The following is a 26,997-nucleotide window of genomic DNA, read 5'->3' as shown; positions in this document are numbered from 1 at the left end:
TGTTATTAACATACTCGTTCTGTATGAAACGTGCAAATGTATTTGAAATATACTTTATAAAATTGTAAAATGTACAATTTATAGGTAAGTTTATTTCTGCTTAAGAAGTCATTTTATTCGTATTAATAAAATCGCAGAATATCTATTGTTGGTTCGTATATTGAATGTGTTTTTCGTGTCTGAGCGTCGATTGTAACAATAAAATGAAAAAATGTCAAATGCGAGCGGCGGCAGTAAAGCCTGTGTGTGATGGCTAAAGTTAAAGTGCAACTTTACATAAAGCATTCTATATCAATAATTTTTGCCGAAATAATTTAGACTTTAGTGTAATAGGTAATACTTTAGTGTTTTAGGGTATGAACTAGTTACATTCTTATTTTCTTATTTAATTTGCTATGTGGTCACTATTTTATTCGAATAAAATAAAGCTATCTACTGTTATTCAGTATTATATTGTTTTAAAAGTAACCAAAGTAAAAACTGGAATATTTTTGTTCAGCGCGGTATTGAATAGTATTTATCGAGAAATATGTATAAATATATTTGTTCATTTCTGTTTTTCATTCCTGGGAAACGACCAGAAAATTTATGAATGAATATCGATTTTGTTGAGCAAAAACGAATAGAAATAAAATGCTCATTCTACAAGTGGGATATATGACAGATGGATGTGATTATATCTTGGACTAGCGGTCCGCCCCGGCTTCGCCCGTGGTACATATTTATGTTTTCTCTACATAAGAACCATCCTGGTACTTCAAGGAATATAATAAAAAAAGAATTATCGAAAACGGTCCACCCGTTCTCGAGTTATGCGCTTACCAACACATTTTGCGATTCATTTTTATATATAAGAAGATTAAAGATTATACAAAATCGTTGGTTTATGACGGAATTCATCATAAAACTGACATAAAATGATACGCCAAACTAATAAGTATTAATTCCAACTTTAACCAACTGTTTTTATGACTGTGATTTCTTATTCAATATATAGACCGATTATTTCTTGTTAGAGAAGAGGTGACCAGTAATCAGTATAGAAAAATCGATCAGTGAAATGTACGTGAAACGCATCCTCTTTCGAAGTAGACATGAAACTTCAAAGCTGATAACTCTATAATAACACTAGCGAACCGCTAGTGTTATTATACCCCGGCTTCGCCCGTATGTTTAAACTGTCCTATCTCTCAAGTTGGATCGAACTGCATATGGTGTGCGAATTTTATTATAGGTAATTAAGTGGTTTAGGATTCCATTGAGGACAAACATTGTGACACGAGATTTATATATATGTCGTGGCCATATCGTAGAGTTGCTCATTTCTGACTTAAAATAAGACTCTAGACTTAAAATTGCGGGTTTAAAGGTTTTTCATGAAGTGGTTTAGATAAAAATCTTTTTGAATGTTTGTAAAGTTTTCCCAATACTAAAGAGAACACAAGATAATATGCAGATAGAAATGTAGACGTAAGAAAAGACTGCAATTGTCCCGTTGCATTCCTGCTCACTTACGTATGCTGTAAAGTTATTTGACCACGGAAATGCTTTGTGAACTTAAAAATTATTTACTTATATTGGCAATTTGCCCATCGCGGATGTTCAGCATGCTAGTAGGTATATTTGTATTTTAAGTTACCAACATGATGTACAAATTTGGCACTACGTGTTGTAATACGTGCATGGACATGCACATCTGATAGTTTATTATTTTATCAGTACTTTCCAGGTTATTATTTAAATCATCATGAAAAATGTTTTATTATTTTAGAATAAACACAAGAAGTCAAATAGATGATAGCAGTATAGGTACGTAAATAAAAAAGTTATGTTACAATTATAATTTTAATATAAGTTTTTCTTGAAACATTAAATTTGTAATTAAATTTTCTTTACTTCATAAACATTTACTTAGAAAAGGTTTTTATATTCCCCCGAGAAACCAAGGTAATCCAGGATCAAAGCCGCAGGGCGGGAAGTAAATAATAAATAGATTTTCTTGTTACAATATAAATGCGCCGTAGTTTGTAATAAAACCATGTATATTCAGTACTGAAAAGGGAACACTTACCGGGTCACAAGCGTTATAACAGAAAAGCATATTTCTAGACCGAGACAGGCACTGTACACTGTACTGCTGAGTATTCCACTATTTCATTCATCACATATGTCTCAGAAAATTCATTTGGTTCGTACCTTAAAGAACTTTTTTTGTACGTACATTTTCATTTCAGTTTTATTTTTGAGGCTTTAAACGATAATCTATAATTATGTTTTCCATTTTTAAAGGAAAATAATTATATTGTGGTGGAGAACTTCACTCGTTTATATGTATAATGAAAATCGGTCAAGAGCGTTTCAATGGCGAGACAATTAAATTTATCGAGGTTCTACTAAAATAATTATATTACGAGGAATAAACATGGCTCTACAAATGTTATATATAATACTTGGTACTAAGGTAATATTTATATTTATTACCTACATGTGCAGGTAAACTTGAGGTAAACGGTATCTAACGCTGCCAATTCCGAATTTGAATTAAGATACCAACGCAATAAGTATGTTAGACTAATTAGCCTAGATTATTTTAGTTATATTCTCTATTTTAATATTTAAATAACGACCTTGACATCCCGTTAACTAGTGAAATCTTTATGCATCTAATATACATCTAAGTGTGCCGCTTAACTTGATGGTTCTATAAAATGCACGTCAAACTTTTTTAATATAAAAAAGTTTAATACAGTGTTGGAATATCGTATGAAAATTATCAAACTTCTGCGGTCTAGTATCTTCTCAAAACCCTTTCTTTGACTTACATAATATTCACCTATAATTATTTGTCTCGCTAAAGTTGTTTAAATGAAAAATGAACATTGCAAGATGTATTGAATTTAGGTGCATGCATATACCTACATATATTATTCAGGATTCGATAAAATGTAGACAGTTTTCAATTAGTTAATATGGTATTTTTATAATTCGTAGATACCGACTCATAATATGCTAGAATATTATGTGCATGCGGCATGCCGTTGATACTTAATCGACCATAAGTTTGCATTGATCTATTTCGATTGAGCATAATATATTCCCAAGGCGATGTAGATATTATGAAATCAATTGTTTCCGGATTTTTTTTAAATATTATCATTAACACTGAGAATTTATAATGATGTGGGATTGAGTTGACAATCGTGAAAATTCTGACCCGTCCTATTTTAAAATATGATGCGAAAATATCTCACATTTGGGAATACCTACATTTTAAGAGTATAAAACAGATTGAGGGAGTATGGGTTAGGTACATTTTAAATTAGCAGCGGCGTACATCGCGGTTGAGATCTATGCAAGTAAATTGTAGAATTTATTGCATTTATTGTAGGTATTCGCAAAATTCTTTCGCATAAATGATATTCATTTCTTACTCCTGTAATTTGATATCAAACAATTTATTGCAAGCTTGATTAAGAGAAAGAAAACCTTAATACGCCTTTTATTATACAAATATTTATATAGATTGTTACTGATAAGTTATACGAGTACATAAATAACAATAAAATGGTTAGCAAACCATGAGGTTATTCTCTTTGCGTACTATTTTATGCATTCGTAAATAGTATGCATAAAATAAATATGAGTAAATGCTACAGTACAAGACAACGCTAGGTTTAAACTTTAAACTTTAAGGTATGTTAATGTTAAATACTATTATAAAGGCGAAAGTTTGTAAGGATGTATGGATGTATGGATGTTTGTTACTCTTTCAAGTAAAAACTACTGAACCGATTACAATGAAATTTAGCACACATATAGAGGGTAACTTGGATTAACACATAGGATAGGTTTTATCCCGGAAATCCCACGGGAACGGGAACTATGCGGGTTTTCCTTTGAAAACGCGGGCGAAGCCGCGGGCGGAAATCTAGTGTTAAAATATTTTAGGAAACAAACTATTTCCAAGTATTTATAAGCTTTTAATTTTTTTTATTTACTTTGTACAAAACCACAGAAGCGACAAATCGTGTAAAGGCTCATTATAAAATAAATTTAAAAACATGAAATAAATACGGCTTGAAGCGAGCTTGCCTCGCAGTTAATAATATAAATTAATTGTCACGTAAATATGGGGAGAATAATTGAATGACGTCATTTATTTACGCTCCGCAAATACCTCCAGTTGTCGGAGTACTTAAAATAGCGGAATCGGATATGGTAATTCGAAGCAATTTTGTGATTTATTTTTGTGAAATCGTTTGAGTATGAATCTACGTAAGTCAAGAATATTTAAAGGAAATTTTCAATTTATTTTTCTATGAAAAATTGATTATATTTAATATTTAATAGCAGGTACAAATCTAATGGATATAATATTGTTATTTTATAATATATCTTATAATGAGTTTAGAATTTGATTACAATTAATAGAACATTGTTAACTCAGTTATTTTTTCATCTTGTAGGTCTTACATATATTTCACGACAACAATTTTATTAACGGTTTCAGGCTTGTTTTGTGTACATAATTTGGAAAATAATTCCTTTGGCGTAAGAATGAGCAAAGTTCAGTCAAGCGCCATGGCAACGCGCCAGACTTCATTATAAAAAACCGTCGGAAAAAATTTAACTGTCTATTGTATTTTTTATTTTCCATTCCCAATAAAGATGTTTAAGTACCTATGATATGTGTCAAATACGAGTTATGAATAAACGCTCAGCTATAAATAGGAAAATAAAAAGAAAAACACGCGAATATTCATGCAATAAATTAAACTTACGCCAAACTTTTCAACTATTACAACAACCTACTCTGGAGAACGATATAAATCATACTTTAATTTTGTACCGCGTGGGAACCAGTCCAGCCTCTAAAAACAGATATCGATCGAATTTTGTTGGAAATGCGCAATTCAAATATTAGACTGTACCATAGTCGGAACTCTGAGTAATGGAATCCTGTCTCTAAAATCGAGTGAAGTATAAGCTGAAATGTTTTCTGTTTGGGCTTAGTAAATTGAATATAAGTGTAGGGTATAGAATCTTCAGTCAGCATATTTTTTATCGTACTCGTATCGTACTTTTGAATGATGCTGTACGAGCTAATTAAATAATTTATATCATAATTATTAATGCAGAGAATGGTGTACGTTCTACTACTACACCACTTACTAGACCAAAGCGGTCAATGGCAAGATACAATTATGGGTTAGGCTATAATTCATTCGTAATAATTTATGGCTTCCTGCCATATCCTCCCAATGGTAATGGTTATGTTTACATGTTTAATGTTAGATTTATGTATAGTAACAAGTTTTAGGTATGTACCTACCTATATATTTCTATACGGAATCTTAAGTTGTGACTACAGATACATATACTACTATACCTTCATCATACTATCCAATCTAATAATAACAAGTAATATATTTACAGTGTAAACTCTATATAACGACACTCCATTTAACGTCAAACTCCGTATAACGTCAAGATTTCTCGACTTTGGTTGGTTTATATTGTTGTCTATACAAAAATACACTCCATATAGCATCACGCTCACTCTAATTAACGACCACAATAAGACATTACCAATTACTAGGAAGTACTGACTAAGTTGCCGAAATCAATGAAAATGTAGTTGTGTACATTCTTTTTTACTGACATACCGAAGATTCTAAGAAATGCAGTCGTAGAAAAATAAAAAAAAATTCTGCATGCCGACGAAGATGGACGATCTGCCAAAAAATTGAAGAAACCTCAATATGAAGACCTTGATCAAGCGATGATAACATGGTTTCATAGGCAATGTCAAAATAATATTCCTGTCTCGGGACCAATCATGCAATTTTCCCTTTCTCTCCATTTAACGACCACTCTATATAACGTCGAAAAATGCACGGTCCCTTAAGTGACGTTATATAGAGTTTACACTGTATTTTAATAGTGTATTAATTGTGATCAGAGTCTGACCGACCTACCTGCGAAAATAGTTTTTTTTTCTCTTCTTGGTATATAAGATATGAACAATTGTTTGTTCATAATTTAACACACAAAATACTATGATATTTATATAGTGTATGACTTGACAAAATGCAATTTATTATATTATTCTGTCGATAATTTGCCTCGACTCAAGTTGGTAACTTGCCAAAGCTACCTATTAATAAAAAATGAATTTCATGTTTTAGGCAAATTAGCAACATCTAAAAATCTAGATAGATCGCGCATATATATATAAAGAGTTACCTCTTGAGAGTAAGTACATGTCATAAATTGAGGAGAATGGTTATGAGGTCACAAACGCGTGACAACTATTGTTGCTTCGCGAACTCGCTCCCCTCATTCATCATAATGACGCGGATTTTATCGCATGTTTTGTTCTTATTTCTTCGGAAACAATAACGAATCGTTCTACAATCACACTATAGGTAGTTGTCATTATGTAAATGTTGATAAACGACTGTCTCGGCTTATCTCTAGTCGACGCGTCGCCGCGGTCGTCACGATATCCCATTCATCTGGGATTTCGAAAAGGAATTTGCAAGCTGTAGATAGATTGAAGGTATTATAAGAAACACTTTTATATTACATTTATAGAAATAATAGATTAACAGTGAACAAATTCTTAACATTTAAGAACTTAAAATTTAGCTCTACAAAATTTAACTGTCTATTGTATTTTTTATTTTCCATTCCCAATAAAGATGTTTAAGTACCTATGATGTGTCAAATTCTATATTCTATTCTATCTTATATATAAAAATGAATCGCAAAATGTGTTGGTAAGCGCATAACTTGAGAACGGCTGAACCGATTTCGATAATTCTTTTTTTATTATATTCCTTGAAGTACGAGGATGGTTCTTATGTAGAGAAAACGTAAACATGTACCACGGGCGAAGCCGGGGCGGACCGCTAGTATTTTAATATTTCTATATCGTCGACGAAATATATTATTTAATTAGTAATAAATAATATAAATCAACGATAAGCTATACATAACATAATAAATAGCTTCCATCGTCTTCCATCAATTATTGCAATAATTTTATTTAACTAGATTGATGTGAGAGCGATAAGCTAACTTAAAAGTGAAAAATGCATTAAAAGGTTCAAAGAATCTGACCGATTATTTAAAGTTCAACCGGGGTCATCCTATAATGTCGTCTACCTTAAATTAAAAGTACATTATATACAAAAGAAACAAAAATTTTCTAGCTATGAGGATGAATTGATATAATATTAGAATTATTATATACCTACGTTATAAATTTAGATGTTTAAAATGAGTTTCCAAAGACTACTAGCTAGGATGTGAGGATCACTGAAATTACGCCTGCGTACTCTGCCCATAGCTGCAAGCAAACGGCATTGATTGTTTCCAATGTATTTACCCATATATTGCAAAACTAAGTTGAATATAATTATTTCAGTAACAACGGTTTGAAAAATCCTTTAGGTACACATAAATTCTATTTTTTATGAAACAATTTTCTTTCTTCTATGGAAAATATTAGTAGACGCCTGACGCAGGTACCTTTACTTATTCGACAGTAGGTACAAGCGCTGTTTTACCTTGGACTATTATTTTATGTTTTATATTTTATCCAACTAGAATTACAATTACAATACAATTCCTACTAAAAATCTTTCCTTTTATAACTAATCAATACCATTGCAAACGTTAAGACTTACATTTCATAGAAATAGACAAAATTGTAAAGCGTTATTGTTGGACAATAGTTGGTACAAATCCCGCGTCGTGGCAGCGAGCGAGTGCCTCCTCTCCTGTAGCGACAGCTCACATCTTTTACTCAGGCGAACAAAGTAACGAAGGCTCAGCTAAAATCATCAAATATGTACCACCTGTTACACTTCCCTTTACGGTTTTTGGTTAAGAGCGGTATGTGAACAGGGCTGGAACTCATGTTTTGTTTCGTTGTGTAAACCGAATAATTGTTTTTGTAAGAGCTTTTTGTTACAAATAATGTGTTTTGTATTGAGTGCAAGAGAAATGAATAACATACATTTTTTTATTTCGAATAGTTATTTATACCTATGTAGAAAATATATGAAAAATAGCTGTAAAATATTATGTAGGTAGCAAATAAATATATAACGAAATAAAAGCTCTTAATTTCTTCCTTCAATTAAATAGGTATAGATAATGTTGACAGCTGACAATGGAACATTACGCAATTAACAAAATGCATGAAATAAAATTGTATTTCATTTCTATAATCCGCTCCATTTTTTGAAAATTCGTTAAATTTTTTTCAAATTTAAACTCAAAAGTTCATTCTGGCCACTTTGCATTACAAGCCCATTTGAATAGTCAGATAAAATTTATGCACAATTTTCATTTAAAATAATTATTAACGAAACAGAAACTGCATTATATGTAAATATTATAATAAACAAAATATATTGAAATGTTTTTTGGAATCATTTGAAGTCTCTATATTTTTGATAATTCATTACAATTTAAGATTAAAATTAAAATTTGAAGCGTACATAAATTCGCAATAGAATGGTACGATACCTAAGGTTTCTATGCTAGAACATCACGTAGATATTTTACAGCAGACGTTATTTTAATCTACTAATTGCAGGTCGTGTTTTACTGAGAATATCAAATACTCTAATGGCATACGTTCTCTTTTTACTCCATGCAGGTCGCGTTAATAAGCAAGCAGGTGTGAAGGCATGTGCCGGCGATGACGCAGCGCGCACCGAGCGGCATGCCCTGATGACATGGCATTCAGCCGCTCCGCCCTCCTTGCGTTGGCCACTCTCACAGCACTCGCTGGTAAGGACGCTTCAACTATAAAAATAAGTTTAACTCGGTCTTGCACGAGCTTGAAAATAATAGCAGCTTGTTGGAAGTGACGCACACGACGCAAGTACCTACCAAGAGAGTAGTTGCTGAAGTTGAGTTATTTATCGTCTTTCAAGCTGAATGGGACTCTCTAAAGCTTATGATGTACTAACTAGTAAGAAAACTACTTTTAAACTTCCGACTACATAGTTTGGTATAAATGTACATTGTATAGGTACTTACTTACATGTTTTTCATCTGTAGACACGTGTAGGTACACTATTTAGAGATCACTGTATTCTTAGTTAGTGGTTAGTGAACGAAGCTCTTAATATACGAGATATACTTAACAGCTCTAGCTGTGTCAATACCATTAGACTAAGATTTCGGGCGTGTGTATACATTTCAAGTAATTTTGTGACTGTTTATAAGCATAGGCTTTATTCAACAATAAATAATCAGATTCATTTCAGAGAAAATAATTAACGGAACGAAAAATTGCATAAAATTGATAAAAAAAAGCTGCAATTTACGTATTTTAAGCTATTACATTGCTTTTATCTCAGACTTTGAGCGTGGCGACCGAATGTAAAATTTCCGTAACGAAAACACCTAACACCCCCCACTCCAACCAGCACAGCATCAGTGAGATGCTATGCAATAGCTTTACCACGGCAGTCCTCGAGTGCCACACGTATTTTTTTATTAAGCTTCATATCGCTACCCCGTCTACCCCCTATACCCTTAAACAATAATTTTATATAAAAAAAACGAATGAGTGAGGGTGTTTAATACGACTAGTAAAAGTAGAGCAGGCTAAAAAAAGAATCTTGTCAACAAAATATTCCTTTTGAAGTGAAACAGGCACGTTGAGAGTATTTCAATGTTGCGTCATGGCAATACCGTCATGTCATGGAGTAAGGTGATGATTTTGGTTTCTTTGAATCTTGTCAAAGAAGTTTCACTTTTGACATGTGTGCTCGGCACACGCGCTGTTTTTTTATTAAAAAATATCAAATTGATTGTTTGTTGTGTGTAAAAGTGTGTCATATCACTATTTATTTTGAAATTCCTCACAAAATGGAAGGTAAATAGTCTGAATAATTTTTATTTCAATACTAGTATTTTACAAATGCTTTAAAACGCTGCGTGCGAATCAATTCACATCAGTCCGCATGAACGCGTCCCGGGCTAGATGAAAATGTTTATAAAAGAAATATTGAAGTCGGGTTCGTTAAAATTTTTAGAACGAAGAAAAATTATTTATTTTTTAATAACTTTCTTCATTAGGTCTTCTTCCAAGCAATATTCATTAAATCTAAGTAGGTTAAATTATGAATATGTTTTTTTTTATCAAACAAAGGTACCTGTATATTTTAAAAATAATTTAATTAAAACACATGGAGATAAATTTGCTATTGAATTATTAAATTCAGCTTACTTTTTGTTCCCCGATAGTGAATATCAAACAACAGTTTGCTGGCATAACCGTTGTTCGTTATATTATATGAAATATTCCACATGAATGAATGCTCAGACAATCTCTGAAACTAAGCTAAAATCCATTTAAATATCTGCTATGCTTTCATTGCCTAAAATAAGCACACATTTTTTTGTGCATGAATTGTATAATAGTGTATTGTCTTTCTATACATGAGTATGAATGTTTTTACGTAGAGAATTAAAAGTTTCCACATTATCATTTTGTGACTTTAGATTATTTCACCAAAATTTGTATAGATACATTAAATAAAGCATTTAATTTATTAAAAATAACTATTGTTATAATTGAAATATAATTTAAGTATCTAGAATAAACCGCCTCTGTTGTTTAAATTTTTATTTCAGTCGTGAGAAATATTCGTATTTCTGGGGAGCTGCAGTTGTTTATGTACAAAAATAATTGACGTATTTTGATGTACATGTTGAAAAATACCAAATACATACTTTAAATATTCATAAAAGAGATAATTATTACGATCAAAAACCAAACAGTTAATCCAGTGTTAAAATGAAAACAATGCATATTATTTCAAGCATAGAATTGAAATTGAAGAGTTGACAATAGTGAAATTAACGAACATACTGCGGTTTATAAATTCAGGATATTACCACGGCAGTAATTAATTTATCATGATGAAAACTCGGGAGCATAAAGCCCTATTGGAACATGCAACATCTACTTTCTTTTCCTTTGTATTGTTCTGCAGGGGAAGTCTTAATTGCCACGAATTGTTAATTTAAAAATCCGCCTGAGAGCGTATCGAGTATTACGATGTTGAATAAGGCTCAGTTAATATTCAATCTAAGTTTACTCTTAACGGACTTGAGGTATCGGATATCTCGTACATTATTCATCATAGTTTATACTTTATTTTTAATTATAGGGCATTGTATTTATTTTTAATTATAGCAAATTACGATTACAATCATATTGATTGAAGATACATAATAAAGATTATACTTCCTACTTATTTAGTAGATATTTTTCTCTCATTTTACATTGAAATAGTTAAAAACTGAAAAATATAATCATTATAGAGTCTAGAGTCTTATTTATTTGCATGTATTATAATTTGATTTCACTAACAATTTTATGAGGTAACAAAGTAAGTAGACCAATGTTCATACAAAACATTTTATATCAATTTAACTGCGGTAACGTTGAGAAATTGTACCGTACGCGCAATTTATTTCGTGTGTCTTAGGTGCATTTACATCAAACGAGCGAATGCTCATTCTAACCCCACTTTGTCAAATTCTTTTAGTGTAAACAGGCGTAAAGCATTCTTCGTTGTTCTTTATAGTGCGTTCAAAAAGATTCTATGCAATGTTCTAATATTAATCAACACTGAACACGAGTTTTGGTTTAGGTACACTAAAGATAAAGTTTTTACTAAAAGATCACGAAAGAATGCTCTTGCTCTAGTTCTAGCTCTTTGTTCGTTTGATGTAAATGCACCGTTAGTCTTCTCGTTGTATCGTACTGGCGTTTTAATAGTATGAGGCCACATCGGCATGATCACTTTACTATTTCGTGTTTTAACCAGGTTTAATGTTACCTTGGATTATATACCGTTAAGTGTAGCTTCGCAAAGAGTGTGGGTGGTCGGTGGGTAACGGCGGTAAAGCAAATGTATAATCAGCGATGTTTACTACGAAACCACAGGGTGGTGTGTGTGCGCGCCGCAAGGCAGCGTGCAGGGCGGTGCGCAGTTGCCCGGGGTCTCTCACTCGACCGCACCGCCCGCCGGCGTCGGCGGCGTCCGCAGGTACGAACCATTGTTTTCACCTAAACTACCTAACAATTTCAATCCAACTGTTGGAGAATGCGTTCTCTATTAGCACATGAATAAGTGAATTCTACTGTAGAACATTAATTTTCGACAAGTTACTAGAAATTAGAGCTAGGTTTCAGCGCAGTTCTTCAACTCAATTATTGGGAACGAAATCATTAATTACAAACACGAGTTATTAGCATACACTATGACTCATCATTATAAACATAACAATAAAAATATGTTTATCCAAATAGATCTTCTGTAGTAGGTACATTGAGATATACATATGGAGACGACACCGCCTACATCACTTATGTTCCGCTCAACATATGCCATATGGCGTAACTGCACGCTCATTTTTTATTTGTTTTAAAGTGAAACGCATCAAATATGCCTTCGTGTGTGTTACGATATTGCACAAATAATACAAATAATACGGAAAAGTGCAAAGGAATAACTTTTCATCGGTAAGTACCTAACTAGATAATAATTTTTAAAACTTAGTTAGAGCAAAAAAATGGCGCACAGATTTTGTTCGTGGCGTCTCCTCCATACGTAGTAATATTTTCTCAATGAGTGGGTATTACATTATTAGCCTCATTACTTTTCCTTCGATGTTCAGTATAAATAAGTAGTTAGCTGTTAGTGTTATGTTGTATTCGGAATATTCACCAAAAATGTATTGTATAATATTCAGATTATATATAGACTTCTTTGATTACTTTTTTTATTAAAATCTAAATTAAGATTTACTTTGCGAGATTTTATTTTCCGATATAGGTACAGCTTAAATCAAAATAATCCATTCAGATATAAAGATTGATAGAATATCTAAGGCTACCTTTTATATCAAATACAAAATGCAGGTGTGTAGCGCTATAAACGTCCACTCATGCGAAGCCACTAGCGGAATGCTAGTCCATCGAAAAGCAGCGCAATCATCAATAAATCAGTTCCAAACACCTTTACGTCTTCTCCCATCTCCCATTAGTTATTTAAACAGCCCTTCATTATAATTTCAGTCTTAAGATTAGAATTTTTAAGAGATTTCAAGTGGCGATTGACTATAACCTATAAAAGTCTTTGTTACCTGTACACCGCACTCCATATTGTCAATGCATGAAGGTCACTTGTCTCTCTTTATACACATTGTAACTCCGTCCACAAAGCCTTTGTATCGTATATTTATAGGGGTCAACTAGAACCCACAATAAAACGTCTCTACATAATTTTATTATCCGCTATATTGCATGCCTTACGAAGATCGTATTGAAAATCTTGTGCTCTCGTATACGTGCATAATACCTGACTGTATTTATGTAAAAATGCATTAACACAATAGGTACATATTTGATGAACGTGAACTCGTAAAGGTATTACATTACATTCGAAATGAAGATGTAGATTAGTGATAGATTGGTATTCGTGCTAGATTCGAATATGGTCTAGTCAAACAGTGATTTGTACCGAAGCACTCTAACATGATAGCACTCCCATCTATTCGTTCTAGTCCTCGTTACTATGTAGACAAGTGTATCGATCTGCACTATCCAATTAAATTGAAACGGCTATAAAAGTTATTTCATATAGAAACTCATTTTATGGTAATAACCGAAATTGTTACGTACCTATCTCATGTAAATTAGATGATGTCAAGTTACTGTTTGGTAAAATGTAATAAAATAAATATTCAAACATCTTGTTAATATAGTGAAACTGAGTTATACACATACAAATGTTTTGAAATGAAAAAGTAAATTATTTCCTTATTCATGTGCTAGGTTTACTAAAACTAACATTATAATTGAACGCATACTTCAACATAATCACAGTAGATTAAAATTGAACCTGATAAAATAAATATTTAAATTAATTAAGTGAATAGAAATAAAAATTTCGTAGAATTCTACTTAAATTTCCTTTCTAAAATAATTTCCGAACCTCTTTTGAGTTCACAGAGTTAACCATGTCACTATAGTGACCTAAAGTATGGTACACAACACCTTTCAGCTAAAATGTAATAACTAATTATTGTTGTTGTGCTATAATATCTATTGTTGTCGTTGAATATGTGTGAGTCATGTTATGTATTTAATGTTGACAACCGCAACAAAACGGCCCCGACGAGATAATGTAAGTAACTTATTATTTAGAAACGTAAACACTGTAACGTTTTGTAATTATTTTCATATTAAAGTGCTATTTAATGTTAATCATCGAATGTAATCGATGATTATGTGTAGGCAGGTAGCAAAACTGCATGAGGACGACATAATTTGCACGTCTCTGGTAGATAATATGTTATGAGTATGTAGGTAGGTATTATTTTGCCATTGAAATAATATTTTTTCCTGTTCAATACTCAAAAATTGGCAGTTATGTAATTAGTGTTACATTGTATATCACTTGAAAGTCATAAAATATTAACACTCGGTTTGCAATTGTTTGAATGAATACGAGAATATATTTGTTAGGTTAATGTAAAATTATCAACGTGCGAAATTGAATTGTTGAAACTAAATTTAGTGACACTTTCAGTATTACAATATAACAAAAAATATATGACTCCTTTGTGAATGCTATAATTTTTAAAAGTTGTTTGATGTATCCTTTGTATGAGACATTATTGGATCATAAAGAACTGGCCTTAGTTCTCTTCACAGTAGTTAAATTGCATTCGCATGAATCACGTTAAGATAGATAGCTCCGTATGAGAGTAGGTGTAAGTATCCTGCACGATCCGCTAGTACTGGAATATCCTGATGATGGAATGCTAACAATTCAATTTCGCTTTTCAGCTATTGTATTTATTACGACCGATGCCAAAGGTCTGCTAGCTTCGGCCTTAAATATTTTGGCTTTGCTCCAGAGCCTTCAGCGATTTATTGCCTCATTATGGGGTGACGATATCAGTCTCTCCTGCCACTTACAATGCAGATGATAGTTAAATATATCACTGACGGCATTATCGGTGTTTTTTCTTTTTGATAACATAATTTATGGGCATTTAAACCGATTTCAAGTAGGAGAAAGTTCTAAAGTAAAATTAATAAGATATCTTGATACAATATTGATTAAATAAGAACATACAGTTGAATAACAATAGAACTACTCCTCAATAAGAGCATGTCACCGTGATTTGAAGTCGGTTTCATCAAGTGTGTGTATTATACTATTAACATGTTTTCGTGCAGATTCAGTCAGTATTCCAGAGGACGGGGGTATCGAGACTGGCGCACTCGTGGCGACCCCACTCTCATCAATTCATTGTGGCGAAGCAGACAGCCATTGGGCATTCGGAAACAACTTGGTAAAATTTCCATATTATGGAAATAGTGCGTTTTATATTGCTCAAATCACTTCGGCATGGGGAAATTGTCTGGGTTTAGGGATTTCTTTGGATTACACTGCCTTTTTACAAAACTTGTGCACTATATAAGTATAAATCTTTTATTAATATGTAAACTCGATAAAATTATTTCGGCTAAAATTAACATTATTTATATTTTATTTTGAATGATAAATAATAATTACAATTTTTATTTAGCATTAACATTATATCTAGAATGTGCATAAACTTCATAATCTTTAACAAAACAGTTTATATAAGAACAACCTTGTTTCCGTTTTAAAAAATACACGTATATAATTGTTCTGGAACTGCAATTATATTTTATGACAAGAGAAAGTATAATTATAATGCAACCGTAGTGACTTCTTTATTTAAATATAAATATGTAGTTGAAAATGAATGTCATCTCATGAGAAAAACGACATCTACCTTTACATAAAACTTTGATATTATAATCCCTACTTCAACCGTTTTTCAACTGAAACTATTTTTTATTGCGTAGGTACTTTTATTTTTACATTTTGCGTCAAAGCTTCTATTATCCTTACAGATTTGTAAATGAAACAGCTTTAAATGAAAAAGTTTCATGCATAGAATTCGCATCAAATATAAAATAGACTTTCGTCCATTCTCATTACTAGTCTTAGCTACTTGATATCAAATATTATTATAATCTATACTTATAATAAATCTGTAGAGAGGCCAATTCTGTACATGAAATATATTTAAAAAAAAACTATGAAGGGGTGATAAGGGATCGCTACTGATGCCAAAAATGCAATCAGTAAAATTTTTGTCTGTCTGTCTGTCTGTCTGTCTGTCTGTATATTCGTTATAGAAACAAAAACTACACGACGGATTTTAACGAAATTTGGCACAATTATTCTTCATACTCCTGGGCAGGTTATAGTAAAAGAATCATGTAAATCGGTGTAGAAACACCAAAGTTATACATGAAATACGCTATAAGTCATCGCGCGTGAATTACATGCCATAAGGATTATTTTTGTGTATCAGTTGCCGCGTTCGACGCGCTTCGCGGCGGGAGCTATAAAAAGGCGGCGGGTCCGCACCCGTTTCGCGTTGTCACGGCATCACGTGTGAACGGCTGAACCGATTTCGATAATTCTTTTCTATTATATTCCTTGAAGTACGAGGATGGTTCTTATGTAGAGAAAACGTAAATATGTACCACGGGCGAAGCCGGGGCGGACCGCTAGTTGTTTAAATAAATATGTATTTATCTGACATCGGGCAGGAAACGCGGAAGTATACATCGTGCTGGCCTTGCTGATCGGCGTGGTGACGGTGGTGGTGGGGTGCTGGCTGTCGGACAACTGCTGGTCGCCCGAGCCGGAGGACATCTTGGCGGGCGGGTGACCCGTCGCGGCGGGCGCGTGCACGCACGTGTAGCGCCCGCCCTCCGCGGCCGACAGGGAGAGTCCCTCGGGCGCGGGCTCGCTGTCCCCAGTGCTGCCACCCCGCGCGCCGCCGCCGGCGCGTGCCCCGGCTTTCTTCCACGCTGCACGCCACCTGTGCAGCGGCGCTTGCCTTCATCTCCCGTGTGACAGACGACAGCCGCCACCCTTCTGACGGGAGGTCCACTCCTGTCGGGTACACGAGAAAGCTAACGGGAACCACATTCCTTTCGCTAACGGCAGAGTGTGTGACTATTGAAACGGAACAATTTTAAATTGAGTGTTGTGCGAATTTAAATCGAATGGAATTTTGTATAGTGCGTTACCCATTTTGGTGAACTAAGAGCTTCGTTAATATTACTACATTTTGTGACTATGTGGAACGATGTATGTTAAATGCAATTCTATACGAGGTTGCGGTATTCTAACTTAACTCTGAGGATCTCATTGTGTCTATCTCGTCGTAGGTCACGCTTCTAGCGGTCGCTCTGATTTTATTACTAGACATAGGTGGTGCAAATGCGTTTTTTCATGTACCACTTTACTGTTGTTTCTAAAAGTATGTGCCTTGAAACGCTTTCCTCTATTTAATGTGTAGTATAGAGTGTGTTTTGAACCCTTTAGATAATCTTCCATCTTTCTGTCGTAATTATTAATCCCGTATAATAAGTGCCATACACATCATAACCGTGCCTTTACCGTTCTATAGACTTTGAGAGGGACGTAATTTACAATAGATTTTAAAATAACCCTTTGCGTTAATGTTATAACCTCCTTGTTTTGTATGTTTTGTATGATAATCCATGATATCTATAATCCATGATATAATCCTCCTTCTTTATGTATGATAATCCATGATATAACTATAGAGGAAAGTGCTAGGACCAGTCTTCAAAAAAAAAACGTCAATTGGTTATACTAAAAATTTGAATATTAGAGTTACAACATTTATAAACAACGACACATTTAAAGGAAAATGATCAATTTAAGATTCAATGTAATATTTTGATGATTTTTAAGGTACCTACGTAAGACCTATTTATATTAAGTATATACTGATTTGTGATGTCATTTACAAAACCAAAATACTCTGCTTTGTTAGTCTAAACGCTGAGTTTATTAGAATAACCCATCAATTGTCTGCTCTTTTTTTCTTGAGAAGTCATATCATTTTAAAGACAGCAGCGTTTCATTAACTAAAGACACAATACTTATAATTCCACTTAGCGATGGTTTGCATACATTGTTAAAGAACACAACATGTTATTGTAAACAATACCTCGTTGAAAGAAACCCGCAGTTTGTAACTTAAGCGCACTCGACTTGAGCATGGAGCATTTGAAATAGCATAATTTTTCTAAATATTTGTACTGCATTAATTAAATAACATTATATTAGTAACATTATATAAGTATTCCAAGTTGCTTATAAAAATCATATAAATGAGAATATAATACATAATACGTTCAAAAATAGTAGAACAATTTAGTGCAGCAATAGATAATGGTAATAAATATCTAATAATAATCAAATAGAATCATAACATTTTTATAAACAATAAAAATAAGGTCAATCCAGTGGTTTTTGTAGTATGTTATAATTAAGAATTACCTACCATCCATTTAGAAGTCAGCCCTGTTTTAAACTTATGCTTAGAATAAAATAATTGTCATTTGTTTTTGGCGCTCAATTTTTATTCAATGTTTCGGGAGAGAAAACAGCAAATATTTTTACTACTGGATGGAAAACGCCAATATATGTACCAACGTGTAAACAGTAAACAAATGGACGATAAAATTCGAAGTCGAAATTTTTAATAGGTTTAAACGAGGACCGCTTTGATATTGATAGTATAGTGACGCACCTACGCAATTTTATACATGTTTATTTTCACAGCATTAATAAGTGCCAATCTTAGGCCAATAATTTCGTGTGTGCCAAACTTATACAAACTTTATAGAGATAAGGACATTGACACTTTTATTCAGTTGATGCGATGGAGTGTTAATAATTCATGTTTATAAGGGAATAGAAAAAGTATAAGAAAGAGGGCTCTTTTTTATCACGCTTTGACGCATAAAATAATCAATTGATATATGTTTTTTTTTGTGGTGTTTCTCAATGTTAGCCAGAAGGGCTTCTACATTTTAACGCGGACTCGGGAGTGAACTGAAGGTTCACCCTGGTAGCGACATGCGCAAGGGCGTCCCCCCTTGACGGGGATCTCGAACCTCGGCTTGGGCTGTCGCTTGAGTGGAGGAGGCCGGAAGGGCCCTAATCGGACGGGATAGATATATGTACTAGACTAGTTTTATTTCATTAATTATTAAAAAAATAGGATGGCATTGTATTACATATTTTAGTTGGAACAATTCACTTTTTCACACTAGTTACATTATTACATTTAAATGTACAATGTACATTGTACATTTAAATATATCTACTGCAGTTGTACTGCAAAAATTCTATACCTTGACCCTTGTAAGGATTTAGCTTTTGTGTTGTTTAAAAAGTATTGGTCCTACAGAGGATGTGATACGGCGTGGGCGAACGGGTTGATCGCTTTTGTTTATGATCAAGTGGGTCGACCCACGGTACCCAAATCATTTCACTCGATGAAAGGGCCAGTGTACAAAGTATCTACGTTTGAAAGTACATATACACATTTTGTACGGTTGAAAGTATATATATAATTATTTATCTCAAGATTTGATAGAACTAGAAACAATATCGTATCTCCTTGTAATTCTGAGTAAATATTCGTAACATTTTTGGAAGAAATTAGGTGGTGTATACCTGCCCGCTTATCTATGAAAATTTATCATAGTTATATGAACGAGAAAAGAAGAAAAATTAGATAGAAAAAATCTTTGTAGTCTGTTGTAGTTATATCGTTTCATTATTTGACCTCGATCAACGCAGAAATAAATATTGGATTTTTTAAGCGTACTCAAACAAACTCTACAATAATATATTAAAATGGATACAATATCTTAGAGAAAAAAATAATGTCAGTAACAGTTTCACAATTTAAATTTCCGCAAAACTGTTAACAATAAATAACCATTTATTATATTACCTTTACCTTTCTTCTACACAAGAATTTCGACACGCTAATGTTTAAGTACAATTATAATGTATGTAACTAATTAACTCATTATTATTATTAATAATATAATGCCTACTTTAATTCATTTAAATTTTGATGTGTTTTGTTCTAGAGTTGATATTATGAATGAGCGACCGAATGCACAATAGTTGTGTAAAATAACTACAGAATCTACATTCGCAAATCATCCCATTATTGGTTAAAAAATAAAGAGAGATTCTAAATTCTTATCAGATAGAAGGTAGTATTCACACTTGTATATAGGCTAGTTAAACTGCATAATATACATTTCATGTCAAGTTGTGTCACGATCGTTATAGAATATTTGCAATAGTTTGTAAGAGAACCGACTGAATAGTCAACATTTTTAAGAAACTTAGAATAAGTTTTATAGACTGTAGACAATGACCTGCAGATTAGGGTTCTGCAATCAGTGTTAAAACTTAAAACGATTAAACATGTGCCTGTAAACCTACGTATGTATATATATTTTTTAATTTTTTTGTAAATTTGAAATCAATCATCTTCGACTATCCGCAGATTTAACGATAGTTGATTATATCCAGCCCTTAATTATTTAAATTAGTCGTTAGATAGAGGACTTCTAAGTATTAAATCACAACGCACTGCAGGTCTTCATATTTCCTATGATTGGCATGTTCAGTAGTTTACAATGTCCTTAAGCCAAACATCGTCAATACGCTACATTCTACCTGTCAACTAAAATTCAATACATTTTAGTCATTTAATACTGTCAAGTGTCTGTTAATATCCTTTGAGGTAATATTTGGGAAAACCACAACCTTATTTACGTTATAATATAGTGCACAGTATTTTTACTATAAACATTATTGTGTCTAGAATTAATTACTGTTATCGTGTAAACATTTGTGATAAAATGTGTGTCAAAATTTTATTTGGTTATTGTAAATATGTACGATTTGCGTTTTATTGTCTACTGATGACTGTCGAGTTGGAAGTCAGTATTATTATAAAGGCGATTCGCTTGGCCGATATAGGAATTGAGAAATCTGTAAGCTCAATATACTTAGCAATTGCAATTATATGTTTAATGTAATTATTTGTCACGAGTAAGTAATAAATGTACTACATTTAAAATGTTATTTTTATTTTTCCTAAAATAAATTCCTCATACATTTTCTTTATCTACATATTAAAGAAAACTTTCCCTCAGTATTGAACAAAATAAATAAGCCGACCTAGACGAAAGCCCTAGGCTACTAATTAAAAATTTTATTTCCGCATTTTACGCAGATCGTCTTATATGCAATTTACAATCACGTTAATAATAAAAAACAAAGAAAGTACAGTGTCGAATAACAATTCGTGAATGTAGAGTCAGTAAATACTAAAAAATTTCAAGCCAATACCAACTGTGTACTATTCTGTCTCTCCTTTTATTCCTTTAATTTTTTATTCAAATCTCAATTCTGTTTTCTTAAAAAATGCACATTGTTAAAAGATTGTGTCGACACCCGTGTTGCATTTTTAATAAGGTATACCCAATTTAGTACAATGTGAGTTTATAAAAGGTAGGTTTATCCAGGTAATCTCCGATATACTGGCTGCAGCCCAAAGAAATCTCTTTTTCTAATTTAGTTAGACAATGCTAAGGATTAATTTCAAAATAAATTAAAACCATTTTATAGGTTCTTTTTAAAATTTATGTTGATATTTATGCCTTTACAACCTATTGCACCTAGTGTTGTTTTACGGAGCAGTATTCACAATAAATTTTAAATCAATTTCTTTTTATATCTCCAATGCTCCTTTTAAAATACATAAAAGTGATGAAATATACCATAAGCGTTCAAATTTCAAAACACGATTAATATAGGGCGTAGGTACGTGATTAAAGTAATGAAATGAAATTCCTGTACTTTTATAACATTAATAACGCCTACATTATAAAGCAGTTCTTGCCAGGCTAATAATTCCCCGTACACTAAAGACATCATTGAAAGTAATGAACTGCGCGTTGGCGTTTAACCAGTCTGTAGGAGTCCCATAGGGAGGTCGAGACTCGAGGTGCAGAATCACTTTTATAAAAGCGACACAATATTCGCAAAATTTAAATGGAACATTTAGTGACATGAAATGAGATTAATAAAGAAACAAGACTAGTATACTCTTGCATGGTCGTTTTGTAATAAATATTTTTAACTTACCTATTAACCGCAGTTAGAAACAAACTAGTAAAAAACACAAATGCTTTGTTACCTAAATATCAAGCTATTTTCGTTGTACATTTAAGATATCATAATATTTTAATAAAAATATGACTTTATAGACAGTTTTGGCCTTTTTATGAAAAAGATGTTGTTCAATGAATTACTACAAGTCTACGCTTCGAGTGCTACGCTGCTACGCAATTGCGTAGACGTCGTTATAGTAAATGTAGAAAAACTTATCTTCTTTTATGTTGTTGCTACTAAATACAGTAACAATTACACTTACACTTAACTTACTATTATATATTAATTCAAATTCAAGTAAAGGTAAAGAGAAGATTTATTTATCAACGGTGTAACCTAACCTCGAGATACGTAGGTATGTAATAAATTATTTTTGAGCATTAAGACTACAGAGTTTCTACAAAGTGTTTATAAGTATAAATATGAATATTGCAAAAAAATTGTAATAAAGTACGAGTATTATAAAGTACCTGTACCTTCGTTATCGAGCCAAAGGTTATTGTGTCAAGGACGCTTATTTATTAAATTCCTTAATTTTTATACTTTTTGGTAGAAAGTAAGATGGCTGTCATGACCTATTTTTTTAATTAAAATAATGGATCTCTACGAAAATTGATTAAATTTAAAGCAGATAATTGTTAGAACTTTATTTTGATATATAATAACTTTTGCGCTAATATAATATGATGTAGTTTGTTCAATATAGGTACGTTTAAATAAACGACGATAATCTTCATGAGAACTGATTTTGTAAATTTTTTGCTATTTCGATGAGCATGCAATTTTCTGTGAAAAGTTAAAAGAACATTTTAAAGCCATAATAAGACTCTAGCAGTAAAAACTCTTTTTAAAAAACCTAAATCTATAACTTTTCTTACAGACCAGGAGCAGCTTTTGAGCTTCTCCACAAAAGCAAAAAACATGACTAGATTGAAACCGCTTTACCGAGTTATATCTGAAGCTCAATATTATACTAAATAAAAGAAATCTTGAATGAAAGCGGGACTTTCTGAACATAGACTGCTTGAATGAAAAAATAGGCCGTGATGTGCTCTACAGTTATGGGTGACACAGAAATGCTTTCTCAATTAACAATTTATTTATTTAAGTCAACAAGGGCAATTGAGAATAACATTGAATATAACTGCGAAGACACTGTAGGTAACAGAACATGCTCTGCTTTGTAATAAATATTAATCGTGCTATAAAAAATAGTTTATCGTGATTTATACTGCGACAAGATTCTCTATAATTCAAAGAGACGACCCTTACAACGTTCTATCGTCTTGCACTTTGCAGCTACTGCAGGCAATTGCGAAAACTGTACATATCGACGATGAATCGAATATTATTATAAATAAAATATTATTATGTATCAAAAAACTGTTAAATGGTATTAAATACAAGCCGAACTTACTTACAATACAATATTTTTCATTGTTAATGAATGTGCACTTGAAAATGTAAACAGATTTTGTTATATTACAAAAAAATATATATAAATTAAAACGTTGAAATTCGCAGTCAATTTGTTGAACTGCGAAAATTTGAAAGCATTGAAACAGAAAGATCTAATTGTCGAGCTAAATTAATACAATTGAAAGAATGAACAGTTTAAATCTGTATAGAAATATTAAAGGCAACATTTAAATAGACTTGTTAATTTTTATAAATTCTGAATAGAAACAATCACTACTTAAACTTTTAGCTCGGGGACTCTCCTCTATTAAGCGACATCTCATTATAAGGGCACTGTCCCTCAACGTATAATGAATAGACTGCACTTGCATATGAAGCAATTATTATTAAATGCTACTTCTGTTTAAGAATATACGTTCCCAGGAAATAGTTGTATAAAACGCATAGATTTTCTCATGATGATTTATATGTTATTGTGTTTTTCTCTAGCTTATACTTCTGTTATGTTTCTAAGACTAGAGATAAAAAATTAACTTTTCTTATAAATACAATTTAAATTTTCTTGGTAATTTTAATCTGAAATTATTTTTAGCAATGTACTTTTTGCATTTTTTTATAAAACTTGTAGAATTTATACTCAAAAATAATAATAGTAACTGTGAGAGGAAAAAAGACACCATTGGTGGGTGCAGGAGTGATTCTTATACGTGCTCGGGGTTTTCGAATACCCCCACCTTCATAACAAGGGTTTTTATTGAAATTTGAAATTTTTCAATAGCCAAATATGCCAATCAATAGACCAAAGAGGCAGTTTGAAATATGTACAATACTAGTACACATTCCTCAGACAAATACAACTCAAATAGGAATATTAATTAACATGCCAACGTGGAGCTATATTGCTGTATATGATATTCATACATACATTGCCTAGTATCGCATATCGTATTAAAACTGGTGGTGGTGCCGATCGTTGAAAATATAAAATGTTTGATATCGCTTTATACAATAAAATAATTCATTTAAGTTCCAAATAAATTTAAAATGTAAACTTAGCTCATTTTTCTTGTTGCTTGGGCACTCAGCTTCTAAACCATAAAATTGGGAAAATTCAGTAATTATTAGTGACGAATTAAATTTCTAAAATGTTTGATATTTTATAAATTATATAACTATAAATAGTTAAGGTTAAGGGCCATCTAATTTAAAGGTGCAATCTAGGTCAAGCTTGATATAAACTCAATGGCCTATATCTGACGGGACACAGGTTGTTCTTTTTATAGTATATGCCAGGTCATATAGGTAGGTGTTACATTTACACTCGTGACATTCAGCACCTATAAATATTAGAGTGTTTATTCTTGACACCCTATATTTAGTAGGTATAGACATTAGACATTATCATTTCAACTACATTTAGGGACATCTACTATGTATTGTAGGTACTTAATTATGTAAATTTTCTCATTCTTCATTCTAGTCTGGCAAATAAGAACTCATACACAAAACTCAAAAGTTATAGCAAGCCTGAACCCTTTTCCTTATCTTTTTCTTAATTCTCTTCGTCAATCCTTTCTTTTCTTTATGCATTTATCCATTTAAATTCATCAAACTATTTGTAGCGACGTACGGTCTGCAAATTACCTTATAGCTCTGCAAAAGTTCATGGATGGTGGTAGTGTTTACAATCAGGAGACTAACCCAGTAAAGGAGCTTTTGCGAACGGTGAAAAAAATAGCAGCGTTTATCACGACAAACATAGGTTGATACGTTTTATACTTTATTATAAACTAGCTTTCCACCCGCGGCTTCGCCCGCGTTTTCAAAGAAAAACCCGCATAGTTCCCGTTCCCGTGGGATTTCCGGGATAAAACCTATCTTATGTGTTATTCTGATGTATAAGCTATATTGTGGTAAAGTTTCATTCAAATCCATTCAGTACTTTATACGTTTAAGAGTTACAAACATCCATACATCCATACTTACAAACTTTCGCCTCTAGCATTTCGCATTTCGCATTTTGTATTAAGATTAAGATTAAGATTAAAAAGTGCATGTAGTACCAGAAGAAGTACATTGTAAAAGCCGTAAAAACTTGTACCTATATATATAGCAAACGTAAATGTGCTGTAGTCACGTAGAACGTTTGCTCTACAACTGATAGAGTAGTAATTCTTTCACGACAAGAACACACATACTGAAAATATTTTATTTATATACATTTTTACGTAATAGCGTGTTATGTTGGGTTCGTACAAAGTCCAAGGAACCGAGAAGCGCTATAAAGCGTATAATGTTATTAGAACAGTAAATGCTTGAACTGGAATTGCAGCCTATTAATGTTTAACTGTGGCTACTAGCTAAGAGATTGCCGACTGTAGTGCAGAGGTCGTTAACCGCCGACAATACTAAAGAAAAAGAATGCAGTTTATATATCACTAGAGAAGAATACCTCAAGAGGCGTACTTTTTATATAAATTTATATTCTATACCGCGTTACTTCATACTACATAATTGAAAAAGCTTTTAACGAAAATTACGGATGTCGTATGCTCCCGGTGGACTTAAGCTTTATTAAAATATTTGTTTTATTTCATTAATAGTCAGTGATATGAAGTAAATTTAATTAATGATAATGACATCATACAATTTTAATAATCAAATAAATCTTAAGGGGATGTTTATGATATTATTGGCACATTTTTACATTAAGAAACAAGAAAGCACTAAAAACTTCCAACGTTAATAACTATAATTTAAAACTCTTCCAACGGCTTCACAACATGAAGATTTGATTAAAAAGAATTTCATTAATGATACTTAAATAACTTTATATATAAATAACAATTTTAAAAGATGCATCCATATTTTATAAACGTTCAAGTCACCTTCATCAGATCTTAGACTATTGAAAATTTTAAGTGAGGCGCAGTAGAGCGGAACGTTACATTGCACTTTATATTACCGCATGAATAAAGATTACAGATTTTTTTCACAAAAATTATGCACATTTCCCGAGTTCATTTTTAAAGTTTGTATAAAAAGTTAAAAACATATAACTCATAAAATTAAGGTACATTTTATTTTTTGCATAAAGATTTTAGGAAAACTCTAACTTATGTAACATAACTGGTAAAATACACAATATGAAATGGTTTACATGTACTTATCTACCTATCTATCTCTTTTAGAAGAGGGAATGCTCTTGAGACAATCCGAATGTTACATTACTATAATGTAAACACTTTTTGTATGTATTACCGATGCTTTTTGTTTGTAATTTGTTAACAGCAAAGGTCAAAACAATACTGTACTAATGTACTTAGAAATAAAGTAAGCTTTTACACGTGAAAACGCATGATATAGGTATATATTATATCCATAC

At 32.2% G+C, this 26,997-nt stretch overlaps 1 protein-coding gene across 1 annotated transcript; it reads left to right on the top strand.

The window, feature by feature from the left end:
* The first annotated feature begins 8,753 nt into the window (after positions 1–8,753).
* On the top strand, positions 8,754–16,968 carry LOC149906484 (uncharacterized). Its single transcript, XM_090104427.1, has 4 exons — positions 8,754–8,808; positions 11,987–12,089; positions 15,293–15,408; positions 16,709–16,968. Exons 1-4 carry the CDS (start codon positions 8,754–8,756, stop codon positions 16,828–16,830), a joined length of 396 nt encoding a protein of 131 aa, XP_089960553.1. The 3' UTR covers positions 16,831–16,968.
* The last annotated feature ends 10,029 nt before the right edge of the window (positions 16,969–26,997 follow it).

The sequence above is a fragment of the Colias eurytheme genome, chromosome 8 (genome assembly GCF_061535395.1).
Source record: "Colias eurytheme isolate Ceu_HAF_F1 chromosome 8, ilColEury1 Martin Lab GWU primary, whole genome shotgun sequence".
Lineage (NCBI taxonomy): Eukaryota > Metazoa > Arthropoda > Insecta > Lepidoptera > Pieridae > Colias > Colias eurytheme.
The sequence above is the reverse complement of the archived record's forward strand: the minus strand, read 5'-3'. Positions and strand labels throughout refer to the sequence as shown.

What these genes read in the sequence shown, in the direction of transcription:
- LOC149906484 (XM_090104427.1), top strand. Translation starts at nt 8,754, where the DNA reads ATGGCATTCAGCCGCTCCGCCCTCCTTGCGTTGGCCACTCTCACAGCA. An exon ending in GGCGTCGGCGGCGTCCGCAG is followed by an intron (nt 12,090 to 15,292) that starts GTACGAACCATT and finishes GTTTTCGTGCAG; the next exon opens with ATTCAGTCAGTATTCCAGAG. An exon ending in GGGCATTCGGAAACAACTTG is followed by an intron (nt 15,409 to 16,708) that starts GTAAAATTTCCA and finishes GACATCGGGCAG; the next exon opens with GAAACGCGGAAGTATACATC.